General features: G+C 42.5%; 5 protein-coding genes across 5 annotated transcripts; 3 read left to right on the top strand and 2 right to left on the bottom strand.

Annotated features, from left to right (window-relative positions):
• Positions 1 to 173: 173 nt before the first annotated feature.
• Positions 174 to 8,220, bottom strand: LOC128729376 (uncharacterized). The gene is made up of 8 exons (XM_053823032.1): positions 7,884 to 8,220; positions 6,592 to 6,761; positions 5,797 to 6,525; positions 3,081 to 5,727; positions 2,583 to 3,004; positions 2,350 to 2,519; positions 1,995 to 2,098; positions 174 to 1,918 (listed from the first exon to the last, which is right to left on the bottom strand). Exons 1-8 carry the CDS (start codon positions 8,218 to 8,220, stop codon positions 174 to 176), a joined length of 6,324 nt encoding a protein of 2,107 aa, XP_053679007.1.
• On the top strand, positions 2,277 to 7,843 carry LOC128732261 (RWD domain-containing protein 2A). The gene is made up of 2 exons (XM_053825439.1): positions 2,277 to 2,339; positions 6,814 to 7,843. Exon 2 carries the CDS (start codon positions 6,824 to 6,826, stop codon positions 7,766 to 7,768), a length of 945 nt encoding a protein of 314 aa, XP_053681414.1. The 5' UTR covers positions 2,277 to 2,339; positions 6,814 to 6,823; the 3' UTR covers positions 7,769 to 7,843.
• Positions 8,221 to 8,612: 392 nt separating the features above from the next.
• LOC128721153 (Bardet-Biedl syndrome 7 protein-like) lies at positions 8,613 to 10,931 on the top strand. Its single transcript, XM_053814875.1, has 2 exons — positions 8,613 to 10,464; positions 10,537 to 10,931. The coding sequence occupies exons 1-2, from the start codon at positions 8,613 to 8,615 to the stop codon at positions 10,929 to 10,931; spliced, it is 2,247 nt and encodes a 748-aa protein (XP_053670850.1).
• A 44-nt stretch (positions 10,932 to 10,975) lies between these two features.
• LOC128729392 (alkylated DNA repair protein alkB homolog 8) lies at positions 10,976 to 13,011 on the bottom strand. Its single transcript, XM_053823033.1, has 3 exons — positions 12,904 to 13,011; positions 11,694 to 12,836; positions 10,976 to 11,611 (listed from the first exon to the last, which is right to left on the bottom strand). Exons 1-3 carry the CDS (start codon positions 13,009 to 13,011, stop codon positions 10,976 to 10,978), a joined length of 1,887 nt encoding a protein of 628 aa, XP_053679008.1.
• Positions 13,012 to 23,121: 10,110 nt separating this feature from the next.
• LOC128731412 (E3 ubiquitin-protein ligase RMND5A) lies at positions 23,122 to 25,825 on the top strand. The gene is made up of 4 exons (XM_053824533.1): positions 23,122 to 23,257; positions 23,340 to 24,163; positions 24,245 to 24,399; positions 24,738 to 25,825. Exons 1-4 carry the CDS (start codon positions 23,122 to 23,124, stop codon positions 24,817 to 24,819), a joined length of 1,197 nt encoding a protein of 398 aa, XP_053680508.1. The 3' UTR covers positions 24,820 to 25,825.
• Positions 25,826 to 27,227: the final 1,402 nt, after the last annotated feature.

Raw genomic sequence — 27,227 nt, forward strand, 5'->3', positions numbered from 1 at the left:
TTGCTCGTGTTGCTTTTAATACACCTTTACCACAGTTTCCTTCCATATCTTGCTCAATTTAAACGTTACATCAACTTCTCTTTGTTATGGACATGCTGACATGCTTTATATGTTACTTTAGTTGTACAACAAAAATGAATAAATAATTAACAACATAGCTAACAATGTACAATTTAAACGAATACTACATTTACTAACTCGGTTGACTCTGCGCCTAGTATTGCAACAATCTCTGTCTGAGCTAGACGCATCTTTAAAACTGATAACCGTTTTGCCTTTTGACGAATGGTGTTAGTTGTTAGTATTTCTCTGAAGCCGGTTACACCCTCATATCGATACACTACCAGAGGATGCAGCCAATTTTCGGTTAGTGTGTACAGTACTAGTTCTCTCGAGGGTAGCACAGAAAACTGCAGCTGTTTTGGAAGCTTGGTCAATATGAGCTGATGTTGCACAAAGGTAGTATTTGCAGAAAGTGCTTTGCGCCAAATTTCAATTGAACCATGATGAGCTGTGTTAGGTGTATGCTCTGAATTGATCGCCAGCATAAGCTGGTTTTCATACCTCGCCACGCTGAGGTACGAAGGATGTGAAACAGCTATTGTTTGGTGATGTTTCATGTAAAAGGTACCCGTTGTACGCCAGATTTGAATATGCTCGTTACTGTCGAGCATTACCAGATGATTTTCCAATGCTACCATCTGAACCGGTGCTACCGTTTCTTCAATCTGCCTAACGTCAAGAATTTGAACAAGATTGTGTTCTCTCAGACAACGAATTTCGAGGCCAACTGTACCTTTTGAGTACATTACGATACAGTCGAGTTTGGCCATTTTCAACCAGATCACATCCCGTGAACGTGTACTATTCATTACATATAGCGGAACAAATTTGTACATATCTGTTGTTTCGGTGTGCAAATCTAAAATTTGCTGAACAAACGTTTTGCTATCTCGCTCAATAAACTCTACAAAGAGATGTTGCTTCTGGCCAAGATTAAGACGCTTCACATTCGCAATTGTACGATCTCGTCCCACGATTGAGGGATAGGCCTTAGAAGGTACTAATCGTGATTCTTTAGCACTCCAATGGTAAAAATCGATCGCAGGAGGCCTGTTCGGCTCTGCACTGTGTACTACAATCAATTCCAATGGCGTTGGATGCATAGGAACTGTGAGTACCAACATGCGCACTGCATGCACCGTAATGGGTTTCAATTTTTCAAAATGACTAAAGATCGGACTATTTTCAAACACGTTCTCTGCAAGCTTGTCATTTACACTTTCGAGCGATCTAACCTGTGATGCAAGCGCGTCCACATCATTATGGTAAGACGTGGATTGCAACAATTGCGTAACGTTTACTCCAAAAATTTCATCTCCTTCTAACAATGAGTCATCTGTTTCTATCAGGTCGATAAACGTTACCGGGCTATTGATTATTAAAGGATTTTGACTGTTTAGAGCAACGTTATTCAAAAACTTGTCAACATCCTTTCCATTGATGGTTTTCGCATGCAACGACTCGAAAACTAGGGGAAAAATTTTGTTTTCGTTGGGAAATTTCGTCACTAGCCTCAGGGTGCCATTAACATTCTGGGGTACCGATTTTAGCATCAAGTTATCCGCATCAAATCGCATGCCGTTTACGGTACCGAGCGCTATCAAGTTACCAGTGATTATTCCGTTTTCGATAATAAGCGTTCCTTCAAGCGTCTGATTTCCTCTCAGTCGCAATCCATTTGAATACCATTCATCCATGTCCACCTCCTGTATAATGCACGGTGGTGCGCATACAATGCTTTCCACGTGCAGCTCACTGAAATGCTTGGAAGCTGTAACGTTGCTCGCAGCAACGTCGCTTCTGAGCAGCTCAGTTGCAACATTATGGCCATTAAGTGTTTTAATTTCAAAATTTCCTAAAAATAAACACATAATTCAATACCATAGGCACGATCAATAATATCAATCAATGTAATAAATATATTAGCATACCGTGAATTTCCAAATCATGAAATAACCATTTCCCACTAATTTCTTGCGGCTCTTGGTGTCGTAGTGCATATTTATCATACTCTATGGCATTTAATCCGGGTGAGCTGATAAAAAAAAGGTAAAAAAAATTATTTTTGAATTTAAATTTAAAAAGCTAAAAAAATGGAAAAGAGAACGCCTTCCATGTATAACGCTGACAGTTCTCTTTTTAGTGCGTGCATGCATTTTGCGAATCTGTCAGATTTGTTGTGACTTTTCACACCAGATATGTTTTGTTGTGATTTGCTTCGGCAGCGTGCTTTATACACACATATTTCAGGCAATCGTTACGAATCCTCGTTCAAGGTAAACTTACCTTTTGCTACTTTTCAATAAGCCTTGTAGATGTACATCGTGAAATTCAGCTCTAGCGTGTATTTTTACATCACCATGAAACAGCACTGGTGCGGTTATGTTTTGTGTTTTCGTTCCGCTTAAACATCGTGCCTGTACTTCGTCCCAAAACAGATGATTAATTGGCTGGATCTGCGTAAGGAACAAAATGAATCAGTGGCGAGTTATACTGCTTGGTCAATCTGCCACAATTACCTTGTTGTCAAGGGGTTTTTCGAATTGAACACTTTCGAAATGATACCGGCCAGTAAGCACCGTGGGTCGATGAGGCAACCAAACTTGGTTGTAAAGTTTCTTTACATTGTGTCCGTTAAGGTGAATAACGATTGGATCATGTTCAAAGTAAACGTTTTCCTGCACCTGTATATTGACCAGTGCACTTTCGCGTCCTTGTTCGTTGGCCGTTGAGGCAAAGAACATCATCATCTTGGGAAAATTAATCCCATTCAATTGGTTTAATATGTGCAGCTGCCCTTTTGCCTCCAGCATTCCTGACACACGCATAGTTCCAAGCGTCTGTATGCCGGGTGATTGCTTTAGCAGGACGTCATTGGTGAGATTTAGTCCTGACACAAGGCCACCAACCGTAGATGGCTCGTACGTCACAATGCCTTTATCTGATAATACAGGATGATTATTTGATTTCCAAAAATTCGTCAATTAGAAGATAAAACAACGATATGAAGTACTTACGGAATATTGCCTGTTCGATGTACTCTTCGCGATCAGTACGGTATGCATTTTCTGCCAACTGTTGCATCGTGATACCATTTAGTTTTCCAGACATGTGCAACTGCCCCATTGCAATCTGTTCAAACGTTTGCCCAACTGAAAACGTTTGGTTTCCCGTATGCATTAACCATGCCTTGCAAAACGACTCTTTTGATATTCCGTTGATCGCTCCCTCAAATAGGAGATGATTTATCGCGATATCACTTTGAAAGTTGTGCAATTCGTTCTTGATTATAGTACGATTGTCTCCGGCCGCCAGAATGTGCTTTATATTCTCCACCGGTATCCCATTTAGTAGAGATCCGTCGAGTAGCACTAGCTGTCCAATTGTAAGGTTTCGGAAGCTTTTGGGCCCTTGAATAAAAGCAGCATTTGTTTCATCTCCCCCAAAAATCAATGTATCTTGCAGCAGATGATCCACGTCATATCTAAACAACGTTGACCGATTGTCTGCCTGCACGCTTTGTGCAACAACCGTATTGTCGACGTATATGGTACAGTTTTTGAAGTACACCGGTGCACTTACATTTTGCGAAATGTCTAACCGAAGTAATCGATCAAGGTGTTTCCCATCAAAGCGCACAGTATCAGCGTTCACGTGTGACGAAATGACTGTATTGAAATGAATTGTACCATCGATGGTTTGCTCGACCCCGTTTCGACGAAATATTGTACGATTGAGCTGATTCAAATCGACTTTGTTGATCTCGTTCGCATCAACAGTGCCATCAACTTTGAGCTCTCCTATGAATGTCTTGCGTCCTGTTAGATACTGCACCTGTCCTGCAACCTGTGGCACCAGATCGCTCACATCAAGTTCATTGATCCTTTGGGCGTGTAGATGTTCGACAAACACGGGTTGAAGGAATTTAATCACCTGCCCTGGTGCTGGTGACGCGTTTATCTGTAAACCATGCGTTACTAGTCGATGCAGATCGTGTTCACCTCTATTGCTTAAAATGTTGTGTGCCCAAAGCTGTCCGTTAAACGTTACATTCCCGTGGATTGTATAGTCACCGTTCAGCACCAGATCATCCCCAATCGTCATGATAGGGTTCATTTTGCTCAAGCTTTCGCCATTGATTCTTCCCTGCAGTTCGATCGGTTTTAGCAGTTCGACATAGTCGAATGTTTTTGTTCCGGTGATGGTTTGAATTTCACTGGCAGTTAGATGTAACAACTGCAGCTTATCCTCCATCACGGGGATGTGGTTGAGACGATCTCGCAGGAACAAGCTGTTCACAAGCATGGGCTGCACGAATTGTAAATCCTGCAGGATCTTCTGCTCGCCGGTAGTTTGAGCAACGTTTTTCAATTCCACTCCCGATAGCTTCGATTCAGTCACAACAATATTGTGTGCCGTAATCTGATCGATCACCATTTTATCATTGAATTGCTGATCCGCTGCCTGGTCGAGAAGTACGTTGTCGGTTAGAAGCCGGGGATCGATGTCGTTTAGCAGGCCCGTCAACTGCAACTCGTCCGCATCGATAGTATCAAATTCGCTGCCGTACTCCTGCGGCATAGCGCCACGTGACTTCGCTAGTAGCGTTCTTGATTGATCCATCATCCGCTGCACGGAGCCAGCGTCGGTGGAATTGAGTCGTTGGCTCTTTAATCGATTCACGGTAAGATCTTTAACCGTCAGGCTGGTCCCATCAAATACCTGATCGACGTTCGGAAGCAGCACGTTACCGGGATGGAAAAAGATACCATCGATAAGCTTGTTCACGAACAGATTTCCTCCAACGACCACCTTTTTAGCCGTTACGGACATGTCCTTCCATTTCATAGGAGGATCATCAACCAGCAGCAAACTCTCCGCGGCATGTCCGTTCCAGAAACGCACATCAGCAATGCGATCGACTATCAGTCGTTCGACGGTGATCGTATCGTCCTCCACTAAATCCTCATTCTGGCTGTCCGTTTCGCGCGTCTTGTGGGCTGCATTGTTAAGTACCTTCACGTCGAGCTGCTTCATTTGCCCAGCGGGTGCGATCAGCTCGGAAACGGCCAAATCCCCGTTCCAACGAACAGTGTCATTTATGAGTACACTCCCGTGAATGGTCTGTTCGACGAGATCCATCTTTTCCTTGACCCGCTGTACGTACTCGTTCACTTCGACGACGTACGATAGAAAGGCTTCATCGACGAGCAGATGCTTTGTGTTTATAGACTTGGCATTTAAGGACTGTACGGTCGATTCCTGTAGTTCAATATTTTTGTTAATTGTGACCGCACCGTCCGATGCATTATCCGGCAGTTCGATAAGCCGGTTGTACAGCTGCTCTAGGTTCACCTGCGAGGTTTGCTCCTGCATTCGCTCACACCATTCGATAAAATGAGCGTACACCTGCCGCAGATCGTTCTGCACCCCATATTGGGGGGTGAAAAGATTGATTGATTTCCCAAATAGATTGCTGTTGGCTATCACAATCACACTTGCATTCACAATGTGACGATACACGCGCATGTTAGTCACTCCTGCAGCGAATGCTTCTCCCGTGTAATCGATTCGCGATGGTACAAGTTTCCACCCATCATACTCATAAATCAGCAATGGCTGATCGTGGCACAACACAAGCAGAAGAAATTCACCATTTTCATGCTATCAAAACGATACGGGGATTATGTGAAAATGAACACAATCAAATGAACGTCACACGCGTCTACTTACCACAACCGGGAGGAACATTTTCACGCCGGTAAGCTCCAAATTTTGAAATGGCACAAAATAGCCATCCACAAACTTGTAGATGATCGAGCTCTGATCGACATTGCGTGCTTTGCGTCCGCCAGCGTCAGCGCCATCTACTTCGATCGAATTTCCGGCAATGAGAAAGTGCTCCCTGCGCTCGTACGCCTCGAAGAAAAAGTACACAATATCCGATACGGAGTAAATGTAGATTCGTTGATGAAGCACCAGCTTCTGAGTGTCGGGGTTCAGAATAAAAATATCCGAAAACGTATCCTTGCCTTGCGCCGAGGACATCTGATTCGCAACCGCAACGAACAGTTGCTGTTCGATCGAGAATGCTTCGATATGAACGGCGTTGTGGCATGGCATTTGGTCGACTACATCGAAGTAGTAACCAGACCACCGGTACAGGGGACACACGGTTGGTCTACTCTCGTCCAGATTGATGTAAGTGTGCATGAGAAACACGTGCTTCCCGTGTACCCACAGATGGACCGTATTCTGGTTCGGCTGACCAAACGTCTGTACCATTTCAATCGTGGCGTCCTCATGGATCTGAAATACGGGCGATCCTTCCTCGAACACATTTAGCTCCTGGTCGTGGTAGTTAACCACGGCCACGAACCCGAGGTGTGCGATCGAGACACAGTCAAAATGGCGCGCCGTGTACGCTTGGTGCTCCTGGTACTTTTCAAATTTTCCCTTTACCTAAAAGTACGTGAAATGGGATTGCAAATCGAACAGTTGGCGTGAAACTTGTCTGCCCTCACTTACCCTCCGATAGAAGGAAACGGTCGTGGCGTTCATTGTTCTGTTACTAGTTTCGCTTTGGTGCAAGGCTGCTGCAAATATTGATTTACCCACGCGGAGCAGACAGATGTCGATAGGGAAATTTACCGGTACATGACCTCGTTCTTGGAATCCTTTAAGATACAGTTGACGTGCTGGAAGATGGATTAAACAATAAATTTTTGTTTATTTCTCACAAATTTGCAGGTGGTGAGGCATGAAGAAAGGCAATGTGGAGGACGATGCTCAAGTCGTACTGCAAAGGAAAAATGTCCAAAAACAGCTCGATGAGTTCCAGATGCTTTCAGCCATTTTTTGCAACCACGGAGAGCTTCAAGTCGACGATTACAGCTGCATAGACAACCTGAACGGTTTTATCTGTGGTGAAATCGAGCAACTTAGCGCAAAACTGGACTATCGTTTCAACCTCCCACTGTTATCGGACCAAAAGGTAGAGCTTTTAGTGCAATTGCCCCATCTGTATCCCTCCCTGGAGTTACCACGGATTGTAATTCGTTCGGCAGAGATTGCGCGCGAACAAGAACGGTTGCTAACGGTCAAGATTGAGCAGTACATTGAAGAAGAAATACTTGAACGGGACGAACCGTACGTCTATCAGGTGATTTGCTGGATACAAGACCACATTGTGGAGATGCTGCAATCGACGGCAGAGAAAAAGGAACTCTCTACGAGCTGCAAACACACCACGATCGAACACAAACCAATCATATTTGAGCGATTGTGGATATATTCGCACCATTTAAAAAGCAAAATGAAACGACAGACGATCGTCAAAACTGCACGTGAGCTAAAGCTCACTGGTTTCTCGCGTCCGGGAAAACCGGCCATCATCTGCGTGGAAGGACATCAGGCTGACACACAAGAGTTTTGGCGCACTATCAAACCATTGAAATGGCAGAAAATACAGATAAAACTCAGTGAAACAAGTACCAGCGAAACAGCGACCGAAATGGTGCAGCTGCGACACTTTGCGTTCGGTTTCCGGGAGGAGCTTTTTTGCGAGATGGACGAGGATTCCGACACGGAAGATCAACCGATGAGCATGAGCCTTTTTATGAAGTTTCTCGAGAAGCATAACTGTGGCTATGTAAAGAAGGAACTTTTCGGCATTCAAAATATGATCAATATGCAGCCTAGCTAGCTACGCATCGTTTGGGGGAACTTTTCATTTTCGCTATCGTTCAAAATGTGCAATAAACTTCCCTTAGCAAGGTCGTTGACCCGAGACCACATGGTTTTTTTTTCCTTCATCTTACCATCAGCTGTGTCCGCCTCGATGGCAGCTTCTGCATCGTTAATGTCTCGCCTAAAACGTTCATTCTTCGAATTTTCCCGCTCCAGTCGGTCTCGTAGAAAACTATGTATTCGTTTTTCAACCATCGACTCCACTTCTCGTTGATCGTGCTGGTCGCCCGTAATGTCCGCATAGTCTTGCAGTAAATTTTGTCGTAGGATTTTTTTCAGCAGCTCAAAGTCGCTATCAACGCTAAATTCCGAGTGGTACTCGTGTGGTAAATCTCGAATTTTCCCATTCACTATACATACTACAAATGCTAGAAGCAAACAAGGCAATGACCAGTAATGTATCGCCATTTTTTCAGACGATTTATGGCTCCGACAATCCAGAAAGCGTTACCAGACGCTGCGAGCCTCTAATCAAAACTAGTACGAGTTCGGGCAATGAACTTGTTGCTTACCCTGGATTCACAAGAACATTGTATGGAACGATCACGTGAAAGACAAAGAAGGAGAGGAGAAAAAGGATAAAAGATGTGTTATGCTTACAATATGGTTACTTATTTACAGCTAACAAAAATTTGCCAACAACGAAGTGCAACAGGTGTGATCTTTGACCAAACAATGCGCAGACGCCGAGGTCCTTGCGATATGGTTACTATGGGTACCGCGGCAATGGCAAAACAAAGCAATCCTTTTAAATTTTACACAGGCGGACATTTTTCTGGAGTCAAAAAAATACTTTCGCAATGGAATTGGAGCTCACACGTGTCGATTACACCAACGTCGGCCTTACAGGACCGAATTGCCTACAGCTGCTACCTCCTGCGACCAGTGGTTCCTCCAGCGGCCCTAACAGTGGCTACAAGCAGCAGCAAAAAGTGGCCATCGGTGACCAAGACGGTGTACTGCAGGTGTTCTCGATGAAAAAGGACGAGCTGCAGGTGCACTTCAAAACGTTGCCAAACGAAAAAATCGCCTCCGTCAAGCTTGCCGGCCAGGCGGGTTCGGTGGCGGATAAAATTTTCACCGCTTCCGAAAACAAGGTGCGCGGGTTCAACAAAAAGGGCAAACTGTTCCTTGCGTTCGAAACCAACCTGACGGAAACGATCCGCTCGATGTGCGTCAGTGGGAACGATTTGCTCGTTTGTGGGAACCACGTGTACAATCACTATCGCGACTGCAAGGAGGTGGGCTCTTATCTATGTGGCGATGTCATCGTGGATGTGGCGGCGCTCTGCCCAAACAACACGAGCCGGCTCATAACAGTCCTTGCTTGTACAGGTCGAGTGTTGCGCATCCTGGAACATGCTCGCGTGCGGCAAACGCTCGAAGTGGACAGTGTCCCGACGGTCCTGTACGTGCCAAAGGGCCTAGGTGACAGGCTGTTGTGTGGATTTTCCGATGGTACCGTCGTTCTGTTTCATTTTAATCTCGTGTCGTCGGAGGTGAAACGAGAGATGTTGGTCGACGAACGGGATGGTGATGCCGTACCGAGTGCAATTACCTGCATTGCCACCTACGACCTGTCGGGTGACGGTAAGGACGAATTGATCGTGGGTCGTCGCGATGGCACGCTGCAGGTGTTTGCAATGAACTCGGACGAGTACCAGTTTGAAATGGAATGCACGCAAATATATAAGGAAAATTTTAATGAAAGCATATCGACCCTACAGGGCGGCTGTGTGGGAGCCACTAACTACACCGAGATTGTGGTGTGCACGTACTCCGGGCGCATATTCGGACTAACGACGCAATGCATCAGCAAAAGCATGAGCGACAGCCTGACGCATGCCGAGCGTGCCACAGGCAGTGATTCTTCAGCTAAACTTCTTCGTATAAGGGCTGAAATTTACGAACTCGAGCAAACGATCGCCAAGGAAAGGGAACGGTATCAACTTTCCACCCAGGCGCTTTCTTCTGGACTGTCGGCAATACCGATGCTACCGATAAATGACTCGTTCGTGCTCCTAAAGGATGACGCTACGTTTCTGCTGTCGCTCGAAATCCCAACCCCGATCGAGCACGTGCTGCTTCAGTGCGACGCACCGATAACGCTGCTGGATGTAGAGAAAAACACGGCCGTTGTTAGCTTCAGCGAGTGCGATAAGTTGAGTGGCAACAGTCTCCTCGCGAGCTATCGTTGTCAGCTGAATACGAATCGTATCGAGTTGAAGTTTCGCACGATCGAGGGCCAGAGTGGGACACTGCAGGTTTACATTACGCCCAACCTGCAGCCGAAATGTTGCCAGCTAAAACGCTATCCAATCAAGCCGCTCTCGTTGCACATGATCATACACAATGCCAGCGACGAAATGCTTGTACGCCCAATGAACACCCTGACCCTGAGGGGACCGTTTAGTCAAGCCGAAATGCACAACTGGATGATAAACAGCATTCCCGAACTGCCGGAGAAGCTTTACGAAAGTGGTAAGGTGCAGTACACGTTCCGGCACGTATTCATCGGAACGCTGCTCGTGTGCGAATATGGCAAGGGAGAGGCCATCTTTCGGAGCGATAACATTTCTACTATTTCGATATTGAAAGATTTCATCACAAAGGAGGCTACCAAAAAACGAATCAAGCTGGAAATTTCCACGTGTAAGTTGGCGTTGTTCGTTGCTACTAGATATTTTACAATATTATAATCATATCGGTTTTTTGTTTTTCAAGCTATTAACGAATCTACTATACCCTCGCTCATCAAGCTGATCGAGCCGAAAATTGTGCATTACAACAAACTCACCAAGGACTATCAGCTTGCACAGGCTCTGATAGATTTAGACATTCGCGACGACGAAGAATTCAATACATTATCGGAGGAATACCGTTCGCTCATAAGCAACCAGCAAGAGATTGGAATCGAATTCCGGAAGCAACCAACAATACTAAACCGAATCTACGGCATACTAACCGATCTTTACATCGATAAATTCAAATTCAAGGGCGTGAACGTGAAAACAAAGCTGCCGCAGTTGATTGAGTTGCTTGATAACTATTCGTACGATGAGTTGGTTCAATTTTACAGTGTTATCAAAGCAAGCGATGAAGAAATGAGCGAAATATAAACCACAGACTCGCGCTTCTATTTCGCGAATCTTTTCCAAAGATCTTAGTTTGAGTTTATTGTTTTATCAACTGCCTTTTCCAACATTACACACCAGTTTCCCTGATCGTAGTAGCTTTCAATCAATTTGACGAGACCTTTAGCATCCGCTGAGAGACAGAGCTGCTCCAGCTCGCGCTCTTCGAACACGTGGTAGTACCGCAGGAAGGTAGACTTATTCATTGAATCACTTGATGCCCGTAGTTTCCATGGTACCAGCAGGTCCTGATGCTGGAATTTCGTTCTATTTGTATGTACGGGTAACGTGCAATCGCTCGCTCCAGTAACAGCCTTTTCCATCCGTTCGATTGCGTTTTCGCCTTGATACGAATCGTTCTCAGTGTTTTGTAGCTTGTTATTGTGCTTGTTCTGCCGGAGGTAGCTTGATTTTTTTGCATTTACTTCTTGGTTCTTAGCCCAAACGTAGATGAGAGCTCTACCACCAGGCCGAAGAACTCGCACCATTTCTGAAATTGCTTGCTCCCTTCGCTTATCGGTCGCTAAATGGTGTATCACCGCAATGCTGATACAAGCATCGACCGAATCGTTCCGGAAAGGAATTGCAAGGCAATCGCACTGGAATACACCAAAGCCCCGCTCGGCACAAACTTGCAGTAAACCTGCACTGCGATCACAACCTAGCTGAAATGATGAAAAGTACAAAAACCTTAAAGCAAGATTGACAAGAAAATAACTTAATTTTTGGGATCCGATCGGTCCATACCAAAAGCGCTCGTTCGTTCGATGCGAGGTATTTGCCGTTTCCACATCCAACGTCCAGCAAAACCGCACCTGTAGGCAACGATCGGACAAAGGACTCTACTCTTGGCCACGGTGAATGCCGGGTATCGCTGAAATGTTTTGCTATCTCGTTATAAACCCGGTGCACATTTTCAGCCTCTACCTGTACTGCGTGAGTTTCGAGTAAGCATGCTGATTTCTCAGAAGATTGGAGAGCCGTGTCACACAAGCTGGGATACACACAGCTGCAACGAACATCTGGGTTTATCTTGCGAAAAGTCATCGACACTCGAAACTCCCTCTTGCGCGTGGTCAGTCCGCCTTGAAGTTCGGCCGGAATAGTGTCCATCTTGCGGGGTGTTATACCGTGCATCCAATCGTATCTACTCTCCCCGGACATGATTAACAGTGACCTGGCGGGTAAATCCACGCACACTTGCTTACCAGAAGAAGGATGTTTGAATTCCATCACAACATCACTACCGAGCGAAAGCGAAAGTATCGGATCAGCAAAGGCACTGTGGGTGTCCACGTGGGGTGGTATGCCTTGACCAGGCTCGTACTGGTTAACCGTAAGTTGATCCGGAAGATACCCCTTTAGATGGGGATGCAAGTCGCGCAGCCGTTCCCACAGCTCATTGCAAATCGAAGGTATTTTGCGTTCTAATGGTTTTTTTTTGTCCACATTATTGGTTCCATAAATAAATTCGTAGCCGTAATGATGTACTTTACGGTGCTTCAAGGTATTGGCAAGCTGCTCTTTGCTTTTTTCGGACTGATCGCTGTTGATAGCTTCTAACAACGCCTTTTCCATTTCTCCATTTACAAACTCGCGCTCTACGAGAAGACCATTCGGAAGTTCATTGCTCCAGAGATCGTATCGGCAGCTCGGAATTTCGTTGCAGAATGCCAATAATACCACTGCTCCGTCTTGGCCTAAAGCACACGTTCCATTGAGAGCTGTGTAGATGGCTTCTGCTGCACTTTTTGATAAACATTGCAGAAAACAATAAGATTTACCGAGTGGAAACAAAACCTTTTGAACGGGGCCATGCTTGAGCGCTGCTTTTAGAAGAACCTCTTGCTGTAATCCTGTCGAAAGGCCAGCATTGCAAACCACAATGTACTGCAATATACAAAACGTGGCGCGTCGATGAAGGATACCGGAAATAATGATAAACTACAATTATTACCTCTGTCGACTCTTTGCTGAATAAAACTGAGGCATCTTTCTCGATTAACAATTGGCACCTCTTGATTTTCTTGTAAATTTTCCTCTCCACGCTTTTAGATAAAGTCATCGTGCGCGCTTATAAATAAACAAACATACCCGCTTGACAACCGACCTAGGGCTTGCATTAGCCCTCTTCTATGAATGTCAGAATTTGAATGACTGTTTCGGGTATATAGGGTAAACCAAACAAAAAAGGTCATGAAGTACAAAGTCATATAAAATAACGTAAAATTCAAAGTAATAAAGAATTAACTCAATTTTGATTTTATTAGAATGGCGCCTGATCTTAATATCTAGCGTTTTACTAGAATGGAGCGACAGTTCAACGGTGTGACAGGGCTGCTCAAAAACCCCTAGGGATATAGTACTATGAAATTTCTCTTAAATCCACTTCGAACATCGTCACTTAGACTTAGACGGTGCTGCACGCCAGGAGCACCACTGTAATGGTGCGTTGGACATATATTTTAATTTTGTTGTTGTTGCGAATTGACAACTGCTGCAGATCGGCTCAGTGTTACTAAAACTAAATTCAAATAATATTAGTGTATTAAGTAACAGGTTCGAGGATTTATATTAGTATTCAAAAACCAAGATAACATAAGTGTACAATGGCCGAGAGCAGTGGAAACAAAAAAGGTAATGCGACATGTTATAGCAGCCGTTAGAGAAACGTTTGGATTTTCCGAATTATTTTGAGTGATGAGATTGTACTCCAAGAAGTTATAAGCTAAGATGCTTTTCAAAAAGCATTAAAAAATTGATTAAAGGTAATCAGTCGATACTGATGTTACCTTCAAGTGGGGGAGACTGTTCATACTGGGGTTGATGACTGTGATTTGATTTTATTGTTCATGTGTGATCCATGTCAAACCCAGTACGCCCATCAAGTACCATGTGATGCATTCGATTTGCTTCTAAAATATATTTCTCAGAGCTGGGTATCCACGGGAGAAGGATTCCATGTAAAACCTAAACAATAACCTTCATAGCATGCCGCTTCTTACACTTCCCTCTTTCGTCCCCCTATCCGATACGCGCACGCTGCCCGAGCCGGCGACGCTACTAATCGTCGTCTTTTCGCTTGCGCTGCAAGTGGTCGATTACGGAAGTGCGCGGTAAAGGAGAACAAAGAGATTCCTTGTATAAACAAATCCCCAATGAAAAAAAAGAGCTTGGTGAACGAAACACAAATCTCTGGTTTCCCACAAATGAAGATATTTGTTTGTCACATCCGTAGACATTTTTGTAGAATTATCAACATTATTATATTGAAATTGGTACTTTGGTACCCTCAGTCACCAGTCTTATACGATTGTTTTTTTTTTGCTAATATTGTTTTGGCTTCATTTTGTATTGCTCACGTTTTGCTGGTATAATATAATTTACTAAAGGTCATTTAGGCACGTGTTACACAATACACTATTTCTGATAATCATCTGCAATGTACACGGTGATAAAACTATTTTAATATGCATTTTGGTGCATTTCGTGCACACATTTCAAATCAGTCTGTAGGAAAAATATTTAATGTTAAATAAGTTTACAGGAAATAAAATGCCACAAATCCCGGATAGGAGCAGGATGCCACAGTACAAACGAATGACCCAATGCCTGCAGAAATGGAATGAAACAAGTGTAAAAACTTCTGATTCCCTCACCAGCATTCGGCAGCCGGTGTTTAAGTTGACTGTGAAGTACAGCATTCCGGAGTTGATGATTATTATAAACATGCAAAATCTATGCCAACAAGTCGTTATTATTCGATCTATCTTGCTGTACGGTGACACACGCCATGTCCTGTTCGACGGCGTTTTACGCATGGTGCCCGGATACGAATTTGTTCTGGAAAAAAGAAATATTCATACAAAACACAATCACATATACAACGCAGTTATCCTGGCTAAAATCTTGGGTACTAATTATGAGCTCCGCGAAACCTTTATGATTCAGTTCCTATCATCCAGGGAACGTCGTGGGTGAGTAAGACTAGTGAGATCAGTTACCATGCATATATACAAATGTGTTTCTCCACATCTTACAGCCTTCCTTTGAAACTCAGAAAGCTTCCGCCATTTTCGGTGCCAGCAGAAGTGAAGGAAGTTTATTCAAACGGGTTCCTCCATAATCCGCATTACAGTCGGCCTGCTTCGTTATGGCTAGATCATCTAGAGGAGTATAAAATTCATGCGTTGAATCCATCTAATTATGTCGACTACTTGAAAATGCTAAACCAAATTGATCAACACGATAACTACATGACCATGTGCCAGTACACGATTGAAAAGGCGATCTTGATACAGACTCACACAAATTGTTTTCTACTGTCTAGCGATCAATTTAAAGAGCCACCATGCCTGTTGGATGTAGGATGTTTTGCTAACGCTTTCGTCAAAACTAATAATATGGAGTCTATTTCACGGGGAGTAATTATGGAGCGTAATACATCGTTTTTGATATCCATGACAACGCCTTTACGCAGCCTTTTTCCAAGGCTAGAGTTTCCGCAAAATCTAACCCAATTTCAAATTGAGTATCAATCGTTGCATCGTATTGGTTACACCAGCCTGAAGAGTATTCTATTCCCCGCGCATGGAGAAAAAGTAGACAAACCTGACAAGATATTTAAAGGTCAATCATTCACTTCGTAAGTATCCTGGGGAATGTCTCAGTAGAGAAAAAATATTCATATCAAATTTATCTCATTAAAGATTTGAATGGTTTCATCCGCAAATTGCTAAAAATAAACAACAAAAGCACGCCATAAAAAATATCGTTAACCGAACAGCTTATCCTGCGCCGTATATTTTGTTTGGTCCACCTGGCACGGGCAAAACGTTAACAATTGTGGAGGCGGTGCTGCAGATATGGAAGCTTCGAGCAAAATCGCGTATCCTCGTGACGGCTACATCCAATTTTGCTTGCAATGAGCTGGCGACGCGATTGCTGAAATATGTGAAAGCGAAAGATCTCTTTCGCTATTTTGCTTACAGTGCAGAACGGAGTATTAATGAAATGGATCCAAAGGTGCTACACGTATCGAATATGTATCGCGGTGTGTACGAAACACCAGCAATGGAAGATTTTACCAAGACGCGAATTCTCGTGTGCACCGTCATGAATAGTGGTCGGTTAATGCAACTGGGCGTTGATACGAACATATATGATTACATATTTATCGACGAGTGTGGCAGCTCGAAGGAGATTTCAGCGCTCGTACCGATAGGAATTGGTACGAGCACGTATGACACCAAGCTACATGCAAGCATCGTGCTGGCAGGGGACCCTAAACAGTTGGGTCCTGTAACACGTTTCGAATATCTGAAACAAACTCCCCACAATACATCATTGTTGGAACGCTTGATGGAGCTTCCATTTTACCGAAAGGACCACAACAATAACGGATACAATACGCAAGTAATAATGAAGCTACTCGATAATTATCGTTCGCACGCGTCCTTGATCGAGTTTTCCAACAGAGAGTTTTACGAATCAGAACTCCGTGCCAAAGGACCCCCGACGGAAACAGCATGGGCAGTGAACTGGCAACAGCTGCCGAATCCGAAATTTCCGATGTTTTTCGTCTCCGTTTTCGGTCAAATGAATCGAAATCCTGTTTCGCTTAGCTACTGTAACCGCGACGAAGCCAAAGTTGTGTTTCGATACGTGCAGTTGCTCGTAAAAGGAAGAATAAACAATCGGATAATTCGCCCAGAGGACATTGGTATAGTTACGCCATACTCTAGCCAGGTATGCGTTCGAAATCTTCAGTACAGATTTTTAATCATAAGTAGAGAAAACTTATATAAATTCTGCTTACAGGTTGAGTACATAAGGAATGGGCTCTCGAAGCTTGGTTTCGATGCTGTAGAGATTGGTTCGGCTGAACAGTACCAGGGACGAGAGAAACCGGTTATAATAATATCCACGGTCCGTTCAAATAGTAACTCGGTCGGCTTTCTAGCCGATCACCGACGACTGAATGTCGTTCTGACCCGCGCACAGGCGCTGTGTATTATTATAGGTAATCCGAACACTCTGATGTTGGACAAAACGTGGTATAGTTTGCTAGCGTTTATTAAATGTAATAACGCCGTTTGTGGAAGAAATTTTAGGTTAGGCCATGTTCCTTATTCTACAACAATAGCTAGTTCATATGGAGGGGCATTGGATACGCTAGATTTTGTCTAGTTTGTTATTCAATGATCAAATTATAATTCAGCTAAGCTTTGGCAATCGTTAGGTCTCCATCTCATTTTCCGAGAGAATGAACAGCTCAAACTATTTGTTTATAATTATGGAAATAAATCTGACTAATCAACATACGAATGTAAATCATAGGTTTATAAAAAGCAAATATAAATCAAAAGTTTTTGTTACCAGTTTATTGCTGTTTATTGTTTTAATTAGTATGAATTATTTTTCCGAAAATTCACTTGGATTTGAAGCATGCGCTCTCTCGTGAGGTAGAATGAGGAGATATTTGTATGAGATATACAAACATATATATGCTCTTTGTATTACTAAGATTTTTACATTCAAGACCATAGCGTAGCATGACAAATGCTCTTCAACAAAGTATTACAATATTTCTAAGCTTTCCGTTCGCATTTTCGAGTGACAACTAATCGATTTTTGCCCTATTTTTGTATGCTAACTACACGATTCGAAATTCCAGGACAGGTTTTCATTAGCTCCACGTGAAATTAATACGAGGATTAAACGAAAGCCTAAGGTGGTTTAAAAGCCGTGGTCTGAAAATATTAAAATATTTAGGACTGTGGTAGAAAATGATCTATTACAATAAGAAATGATATTCAAAATTATATAAAATTCTAAATAACAAAAGTAACCGGCGTCATCTTAACGTCTAACGTTTCACTTAAAAGCGTGTTAAAGCTCAACGGTTCGACAGGGCTGCGCCAAACCTCCTGCAAAATGGTTTCCTTTTCAGTTCTTTTTCAAAACCATGTCAGTTTTACACAGACTGTGCTGCAAGTCAGACGCACTTCTGAGGTGGCCTATTGATGTTATGTTATTTTTGTGTTGTATAATTGATAACGGCTACAGATTGGTTGTGTTACTAAAGCAAAATTTATTTAACAATAGTGTATTAGGTAGCAGGTTCGAGGATTCATATTAGTATTCAAAAGCCAAGATAACATAGGTAGAATGGCCGAGAGCAGTGGATACAAAAAAGGTAATACACGACACGCTGTTGCAACCGTTAGGGAAAAGTGTAGGTCCAAATGTGACCGAATGATTTTGAGTGGTAAGATTCTAGACTTGATAAAGCTGAATTTTAAAATTATAATAAAACGCAAAAGAGAATGTATAGTGAGTCATGTGGAAGTAGATGTTAACTTCAAGTGGGGAAGACCGTACTGATGTGGATGTCAGTGATTTGATTATATTGTATACCTATGATGCATGGCAACCTAGTAACAAAGTCAAATACATTGTAATGAATTCGATGCGCTTTTATAATATATTTCTCAGAGCTTTGTGAGAAAGATTCCATATAAAACCGGAACAATAAACTTCGTAGGAAATCGCTTTTAAAAATGAGGAAAAAGACAACAGATATTAAGCGGCTTCCCTTTCACTCCCTTTCCTATGCTGCTTGAACCGGCGTCGCCAACCGTTTGTCAGCATCGACTTTTTGCTTGCGCTGCATGCTTACGGCAGTGCGCATTAAGGGAGAAGGGCTCTCTATAAACAAATCTCAAATGGAAAAATGAACTTGGAGAACAATTTCCAAATCTCTTCTTTTTCGCAAATGGAGTCATTGGGTGTTTATCGAGAAACATTCTTTTAATTGACATTGTAGGTATTGGATAGGCACTTTGTGTTGTGTTTTAGTTAAAATTGTAAGGAAACGGCCAAGTTCTTACGTCTTATTGTTAACATTGAATCGGTTTTGTTCGGAATTGACAAGAAAAAGAGACACCTAATGAATTCTCAAGAATGTTCCCAATATATTGTACGTTGCGCTAGTTCAAAATTTTTTTGATACCCGTCATTTAAGCACGTGTTGCGCGTAAGTCTTTTTTCATTACCACGTGCGAGCCTTACGGTAGTAAACGCATTGTAAAAGGCTATTCTACTTTAGAGGCATTGATTTGAAATTGATTGATTTTAGCAGCATCATTTGAACAATCCAAGTATAATTTATTATGTCGTCGTTACATTTATGAATAGGCATCGTTTTGAAGAATGCGCCTTATCCCTACCAATCAACTTCATGAAATTCTATCACCAAATGCTTATAAAAGATTAAATTATTTCGTAGGAAAGGAAAAGACCCACAAATCGGAAATGCGCGGAAAACCGAGTAAAAGCATACTAGCCCAATGCCTGTGTAAATGGATAAATACAACGGCCCAAAGTGGAAGATCCTTTATCAACAATTCCCAGCCGGTATTTCAGTTGGCTGTGAAGTACAGTGTTCCGCAGTCGATGATTATGATAAACATTCAGAACCTTTGTCAACAAGTTATTATCGTTCAATCAATCTCCTTGTTAGATAGCACAACAAATGAAAGTATCACGTTGTTCTATGGCGATTTGCGTATGGTACCTAATTACAAGTTTATCTTTAAAAAAGAAAGGATGCAGATAATAGACGATCGTTCATACAATATTCTTATTTTGTCGCAATCTCTGGACACTGATGGTAGACTACTTGAATCTCATACGATAAAGCTATTGCCCTCAAAACGCCGGTAAGGCTCAACTGTCTAAATGTGCATCCGTGCAAAAAACTAATCAAATCTTCCAAATCTTGCAGTCTTTCTTTGAAACCCATGAAGCTTTCTACCTTTCCGGTGCCACAAGAAATAAAGGAACTGTATTCCAACGGGTTTCTCCACAAACCTCACTATAGCGTCTGTGCTTCACAATGGTTAGATAGACTTCAATTGTATTCGAAACAAGGATTAAATCCGTCGAACTATGTTAACTACTTAAACATGTTAAACCAAATAGATGATTACGACGACTACAAAAGCTTCCAGCAGTACACAATTGACAAAGCAATTTTTGTGGAGAAAGACTCGAATCATTTACTACTCTCTCACGATCAGTTTAAAGTGTCGCCGCGTTTGTTAAAAAATGGGTCTGTTGTTGTTGCCTATACAAACATGAATAATAGAGTGGTAAAATTTAGAGGACTTATCGTCGAAAGTCGTTTGAAATCCTTTTTAATAAGGTTGCCGCCAACTTTACAATGGACTTCTCCGAAGCTAGTATTTCCGCAAAATCGGACTCAATTTCAAAGAGAGTATGAAGCGTTGGATCGAATTAGCTGCCACAGCTTAAAAGATGTTCTATTTCCTTCGCATGGAGAGAAAGTTGACAAGCCTGACTCCGTATCTAAAGGCCAATCGTTCTCATCGTAAGTATCCAGAGAAATATGTCAGAACAGGCAAAATTTTTAAATCAAAATTATCTAATTCTAGATTTGAGTGGTTTCATCCGCAAATCAGTAAGAATAAACAACAGCAGCTCGCTATCAAAAATATCGTTAACCGGACAGCTTACCCTGCGCCATACATTTTGTTTGGTCCACCTGGCACTGGTAAAACGTTCACAATTGTGGAGGCAGTGCTGCAGATATGGAAGCTTCGAGCAAATTCGCGTATCCTCGTGACGTCTATGTCTAATTTTGCTTGTAACGATCTGACGTTGCGTTTGCTGAAATATATGGAGGCGAGCGAAATCTTTCGCTACTTTTCTTGTACCGCGGCACGCAGTATTAATGAAATTGATCCAAAGGTGTTGCAGGTATCGAATATGAATCGCCGTGTGTACGAAACACCAACAATGGAAGATTTTACCAAGACGCGAATTCTCGTGTGCACCGTCATGAATAGTGGTCGGTTAATGCAATTGAACATTGGTACGACTATGTATGATTACATATTTATCGATGAGTGTGGCAGCTCGAAGGAGATTTCGGCGCTCGTACCGATCGGAAGTGTTGGTTTTAGAGAGCATGACACCAAGCTACATGCAAGCATCGTGCTGGCAGGGGACCCTAAACAGTTGGGTCCTGTAACACGTTTCGAATATCTGAAACAAACTCCCCACAATACATCATTGTTGGAACGCTTGATGGAGCTTCCATTTTACCGAAAGGACCACAACAATAACGGATACAATACGCAAGTAATAATGAAGCTACTCGATAATTATCGTTCGCACGCGTCCTTGATCGAGTTTTCCAACAGAGAGTTTTACGAATCAGAACTCCGTGCCAAAGGACCCCCGACGGAAACAGCATGGGCAGTGAACTGGCAACAGCTGCCGAATCCGAAATTTCCGATGTTTTTCGTCTCCGTTTTCGGTCAAATGAATCGAAATCCTGTTTCGCTTAGCTACTGTAACCGCGACGAAGCCAAAGTTGTGTTTCGATACGTGCAGTTGCTCGTAAAAGGAAGAATAAACAATCGGATAATTCGCCCAGAGGACATTGGTATAGTTACGCCATACTCTAGCCAGGTATGCGTTCGAAATCTTCAGTACAGATTTTTAATCATAAGTAGAGAAAACTTATATAAATTCTGCTTACAGGTTGAGTACATAAGGAATGGGCTCTCGAAGCTTGGTTTCGATGCTGTAGAGATTGGTTCGGCTGAACAGTACCAGGGACGAGAGAAACCGGTTATAATAATATCCACGGTCCGTTCAAATACTAACTCGGTCGGCTTTCTAGCCGATCACCGACGACTGAATGTCGTTCTGACCCGCGCACAGGCGCTGTGTATTATTATAGGTAATCCGAACACTCTGATGCTGGACAAGACATGGTATAGCTTTTTAAGCTTTATCAAGGATAATAAATCCATCCGCGGAAAGGACTTCGAATTGATCCGCTTTCCTTCTCCGTCATTAGAATCTATAGATTTAATCGAAAAAGTATTTGGCCAACTAAATGTTGACTAAAATAATGTTCAAGGTGCAACAGTTTTCAGTAACCAAGTGAATGTTAAAAGAATCATATATATATATATATATATATATATATATATATATATATATATATATATATATATATATATATATATATATATATATATATATATATATATATAATATTGCAAGCGTATTAACAGTTGACACACAGTTTTTATATAATCATTCAAATAAATTTGACTATTTCAAAATAAAGTAAATCACAATTATCTACATTAAACTTTTTTTACATTTCTTCTCCCACGTGGTGGTTTCATTTTTACAGTTTTTAAGGCTGGCTAGACAGGGCATTTTGTTTGAACGGCCTATGACATTCTAGAGCTTATAAAACATCCTTTTTTACTACGTTAAATGTTAAAATTAGCCATATTCAGACGAAAACTGTTATAATAACTATGGACGAAGTTTTTTTTTCAAATTGTGCAGCAGGAACTGCACTCTATGGCATAAACGCAGAACGAAAAGTCAACGTTTTGTATTTTATTTGCCATCATTATTTTCAACAACACGCAGCAAAGTCTGTGCAAATAATCGGATCGGAACAAGTGCATTTCGATTCAGTAATTCCCTCATCGAAGTGTCGTAGTAAGAATTCGTTTTACATTTGCAAGGTTTTCACGTAAGTGGGTATCTATCGTAAATGCTAAACAAATATCGAGTGGTGGATTCAAAAGACAAAAATGCCAGGAATGATGACCGTGGCATAGAACGTCAGGAATAGGAGTGAGTTCGTGTAATACGCAACTTAAAAATTGGGCCAAAAGGTAAACGGGTAAAAGCGAAACGTTGATATGCAAGGCTCATATTTACGTGTTTGATTGTTAGACCGCCCGTCATAGAGGCGCCGCCGCATTCAAGCACGCAGCAGAGAATCTCGTTGCAGCTTTCTTTGTTGTCTGCTACAGTAATGTGTACGTCGAGGAGGTAGCGAATCATTGCAAAGAAAGCATAAATATCACCCATGAGTGAGCGACACGAAGGTGAAATCTCTAGCGTAAGTGCAAGACGGTTTGGTTTTTGAGCTGCCTGTTCGTCCCTCAATCGACACGCGTTTTGCTGTTGCCAATAAAACGGCCAGCGCAAAAGGACTTCCCATCCGCGAAGAATTACATATTCCTCTTCACAATTGTGTGACTTCTGAGTTAAATTAAGTATCGCGCTGGACGTTGTTCTCCAATTGGTAGTTGCTCATTTTAACAACATGGAATCGTGCGCCGCCGTTGAGAAGGAGGTGGAGAAAGTTATCAACAAATTTTCCGCTATTAACGATCACTCGCAACGCATAATTGGAGATGTTATTTCTCACGTCGAGAAGCTTCGTTCGACCATCGCTGAAGGTAAGAACCAATCGTCGAAGCGCTGCTATCGATGGTTTGTACTTGCGCGATTTTTTTGTGACCTTAAATATGTTTTTTGTAGGCAATCCGGATAGTAAAGTCACCACCGGGCAGGTGCAGGTGTTAAATGAGGCCCTAACGAAAACGAAAGATAAACTGCACCGTCTTACAACCGAACATCGGGATCTACACGGTACCGTGAGCAAAGTGGGCAAAGCAATCGATCGCAACTTTGTACCCGACTTTACGGCCACCTCTCGTACGGATGTGTTCCAAACGGAGCGGAACGTGATGCTACTGAACAAGATTATGGCCCAGCACTTCTACCGCCAAGGTATGGACGATGTGGCTGATGCGCTGATCAAAGAATCTGGACTGCCCGCTGAGGACATTGTGCCCGAACCATATGCCGAGCTACATCGCATCTGGGAGGCAATACATACCGGCAATCTAGCTCCGGCGCTGGACTGGGCCACACGGTACTCGGCCGAGCTGGACTCTCGCAACAGCACTCTCGAATTCAAGCTGCATCGACTTGCGTTTATGCAGATACTGAATGGGGGCGTGCAAGCACAAACCGAAGCTATCACGTACGCGCGTACCAACTTTGCTAAATTCGTGCGGCGTTTCGAGAAAGACATACAGATACTGATGGGCACGCTGATCTATTTGCCTATCGGGGTGCATAATTCGCCGTACAAATACCTCACGGCGCCCGAGATGTGGATCGAAACGGCAGACGTTTTCTTAAAGGACGCCTGCCAACTGCTTGGGATTAATAAGGACTCTCCATTATCCGTGATTGTGAATGCCGGTTGCACGGCGCTGCCCGCACTGCTCAATTTGAAGCAGGTGATGATGTCCCGTCAGGTTACGGGCATCTGGAACGGTCGTGATGAGCTACCAGTAAGTGCGCCTATGCTTCTTATTGACGTGGTCTTTCGTGACCACAACACTGTTTTTTTTAATGTTTTATTACTCTTTCAGATTGAAATCGATCTCGAACCAGAGAACCGTTTCCACTCCATTTTTGCCTGTCCCATTCTACGGCAGCAAAGCTCGGATGAAAACCCACCAATGAAGCTGCTCTGTGGGCACGTTATATCTCGAGATGCCCTTAACAAACTAAGCAATGGTCCCATGTAAGTATGATTTACAGTTACCTCGGGAGCCTTTTCCTCTTTTTCCAGTTGTGCGTTGAGCAATGGCCGCTTGCACTCACTACCATATGCTTCAATATTCATTCCCAATCCTACTGCCCATAGCGCCATCTGACACGATCTCGTTCTACTTTACGTTTTTTTTTCATTCTCTTTCTATCAATCGCGGACGACGATGACACCCATGACGGCATCGATGGGCGTGACTTATCAACCCGTGACCCCTACCTCCTCCTATCCTGTTTAATAAATATTGTTGCTTTCCTCTCGATTTTTCACCCCTGGGTGATTTGGTCGTCGGCTCATTCTAACGTCTCCAGAATGAACAATACTTTCAGATTGAAGTGTCCCTACTGTCCCATGGAGCAGTGTCCGTCGGATGCAAAGCTGATATATTTCTAGGCACCCTTGCGTCTCCGTTTCTGGCTGGAAATATGATTGCGAAAGGGCTAATGCATCAAGCAATGCGCACGGGAATGTAGAATGGAAAATGCACCAGAGTTGTATCCCGTTTCCCTTGGGCCCCGTTAAGAAGGTGCCGGTGTTACTGCAATGATTAGCAAATACTGATGATTACGAATACCGATATGGCGTACCCTGCTTGGTGCGTGCAAGGTAGAGGGTAGATTAGTGATTGTTGACAAAGCTCTTATGAAAGAGCTTTTCGGAGCGTAGCCTCGGCAGAGACCGACTTTAGGATGGTGCTGGAGTAGGAGAAGATTGTATTAGAATTTATAATGAAGCGACACATTTGGCGCAAACTATAGCTAAAGAAACATTATCCAGAACCGTTTGTTCGGTGATGTGTGTGTCTTTATACTCGTTGTTTCCTTTTCGCTTTGGTTTAATATCTAGAAAGGGGAAAGTTTACTCAGTTAGAAAACAAAACAATTTTAATGTAATGCTAGGTATGGCAATTAAGAGAACCATCGATGTTGAATATGCGAAACTTTATTCAGTTTTACTTCATTTTTATTAGTGTGTTTACGATGTTGTTCCAGCATATAATTTTCCGTTTCATGTTCAATCGCAAAACAATTTTCTCTTTAAGAGATCTGAAGCTAACGAGAGGAGTCAATTGAACTCAACTAAAAGTTCCCCCGAAGAAAACGGAAGCGGATGCTCTCGTTGCTTAGAAGAAGGCAAGGGAAAGCTTGGAACGACTATATCAACATGAAGTTACAGTGAAAAATATTGCACAGATAATAGCCAACATGCAATGGATGGTAAAAGCTCGTAACCTACTCAAACACGACGAATCGTGAAACTAATCAAGCTGCCGAATGGTTCGAAGGCTCTTACATGCACACACACGATTGCTTCATCAAGTGCTGCAAGGGAAACCTCTGCATAGGAAGGCTGTACATATATGTATAAACAAATATATATTATATTTTTATTGACGAATAATAAAAATACGAACATAGGAAAACCGAATAATCTTCTTTTTTTAATAATCTACAACTACAACACTGCAAAAAACACTAGGGTTTCGTTGTCTTCCGCTGCATCACGTTTTATTATTTTTTGTTGCCATTTTTCCACAAAGAATCATAATCAATACTCTCGGTCAAAATTCATAATTAAGCCTCTCGCAATAGATTATGCTGTCGACATTGTTGAAAATCGCAATGTTAAACAATCAACCATTTATTTTTAAATTCCCTCGTCAAGGATAAATATTTTTTGGCGCAACGATGTCCATAGCTTCATTTTTGTCATTTACCTCGAAGTATTACCCTACTGAACAACCTTTCGTTTCGAGGAGCGGCATTGGAACACCAAGGGAAGATTGGAGAAATTACAGCACTCGATTTCGGTAAGCAGTAGTATTATCCGGTAAGAATGTGCAGAGGGTGGCTTGCTTTGTTTCTTCACACATGGCCGGTTGCAGGATTCTGGGGGGAAGCTTAAACCTATGGTACATTTATTTATGTGTTCTTGGCTAGCTTTACCAATCTCTGGGAAATATGTCTTGAGCTACAATGAAAACACCACACAGAAAGTAAAATTACACATTCTATGCCGTCTCGCACAGCATATTAACACGTCTCCACTACCTACACATGCCTCGTTGGCCTATCCGAGTGGATTGTTTGGTGGATTGAGGTTTAGTTGAGGTAATCAATGACATCGGAACACGGAATGTTTGCAAACGTGAATAGTGGAAATAAATAGCGATTGTGAGAGATCTAGACCGAAGAACAAACACTTTGAACAAACCACAGCACATGTACCTTTGCTTATAGGTCTTAGCGGGAATCTCCGAGCGAGAATAAATTGGTAACATTTTTTATAGATTGTGTAGAGAGAGAGAGAGAGAGAGAAAAATGCATAATTATGGTTCATATACATCCAAAGGATGTCAAGCATAGACGCTGCACTTTTGCACCAAAGCATCTTTATGTGCTCGATTAATATTTACTTTTGCTAGTAGCGCATCCTTTCATCCCTTACTGTATAGTCAACACATTTGTTCAAGTCTTTTAATTCCACCTTCACTGTTTCTGGTTTCGCTACCAAAGCCAAACTGTTCTCACAACTCTGGATGGATATAAATTTGTTTATTAATGAGCTTATCAAGCAGTAAAACGTTGGGAGCTCAACCACGCTATATAAAATTGTGATCAGAGAATTACACAGATTAATTTGCTTCTCTTTCGTTGTTTCGAAAACGGGAACAAGCTCAAGCCAGCATTTGTATGCCGTTGCAATGTGGTTATTGTTCTGATTCGTTATGCGTTGTGTTTTTAGTACATAGGCTTAGTTTTTCGTTCTGCTCGCTTACAGACAGTCAGTCGCTAAGGATA

The sequence above is a fragment of the Anopheles nili genome, chromosome 2 (assembly GCF_943737925.1).
Source record: "Anopheles nili chromosome 2, idAnoNiliSN_F5_01, whole genome shotgun sequence".
Lineage (NCBI taxonomy): Eukaryota > Metazoa > Arthropoda > Insecta > Diptera > Culicidae > Anopheles > Anopheles nili.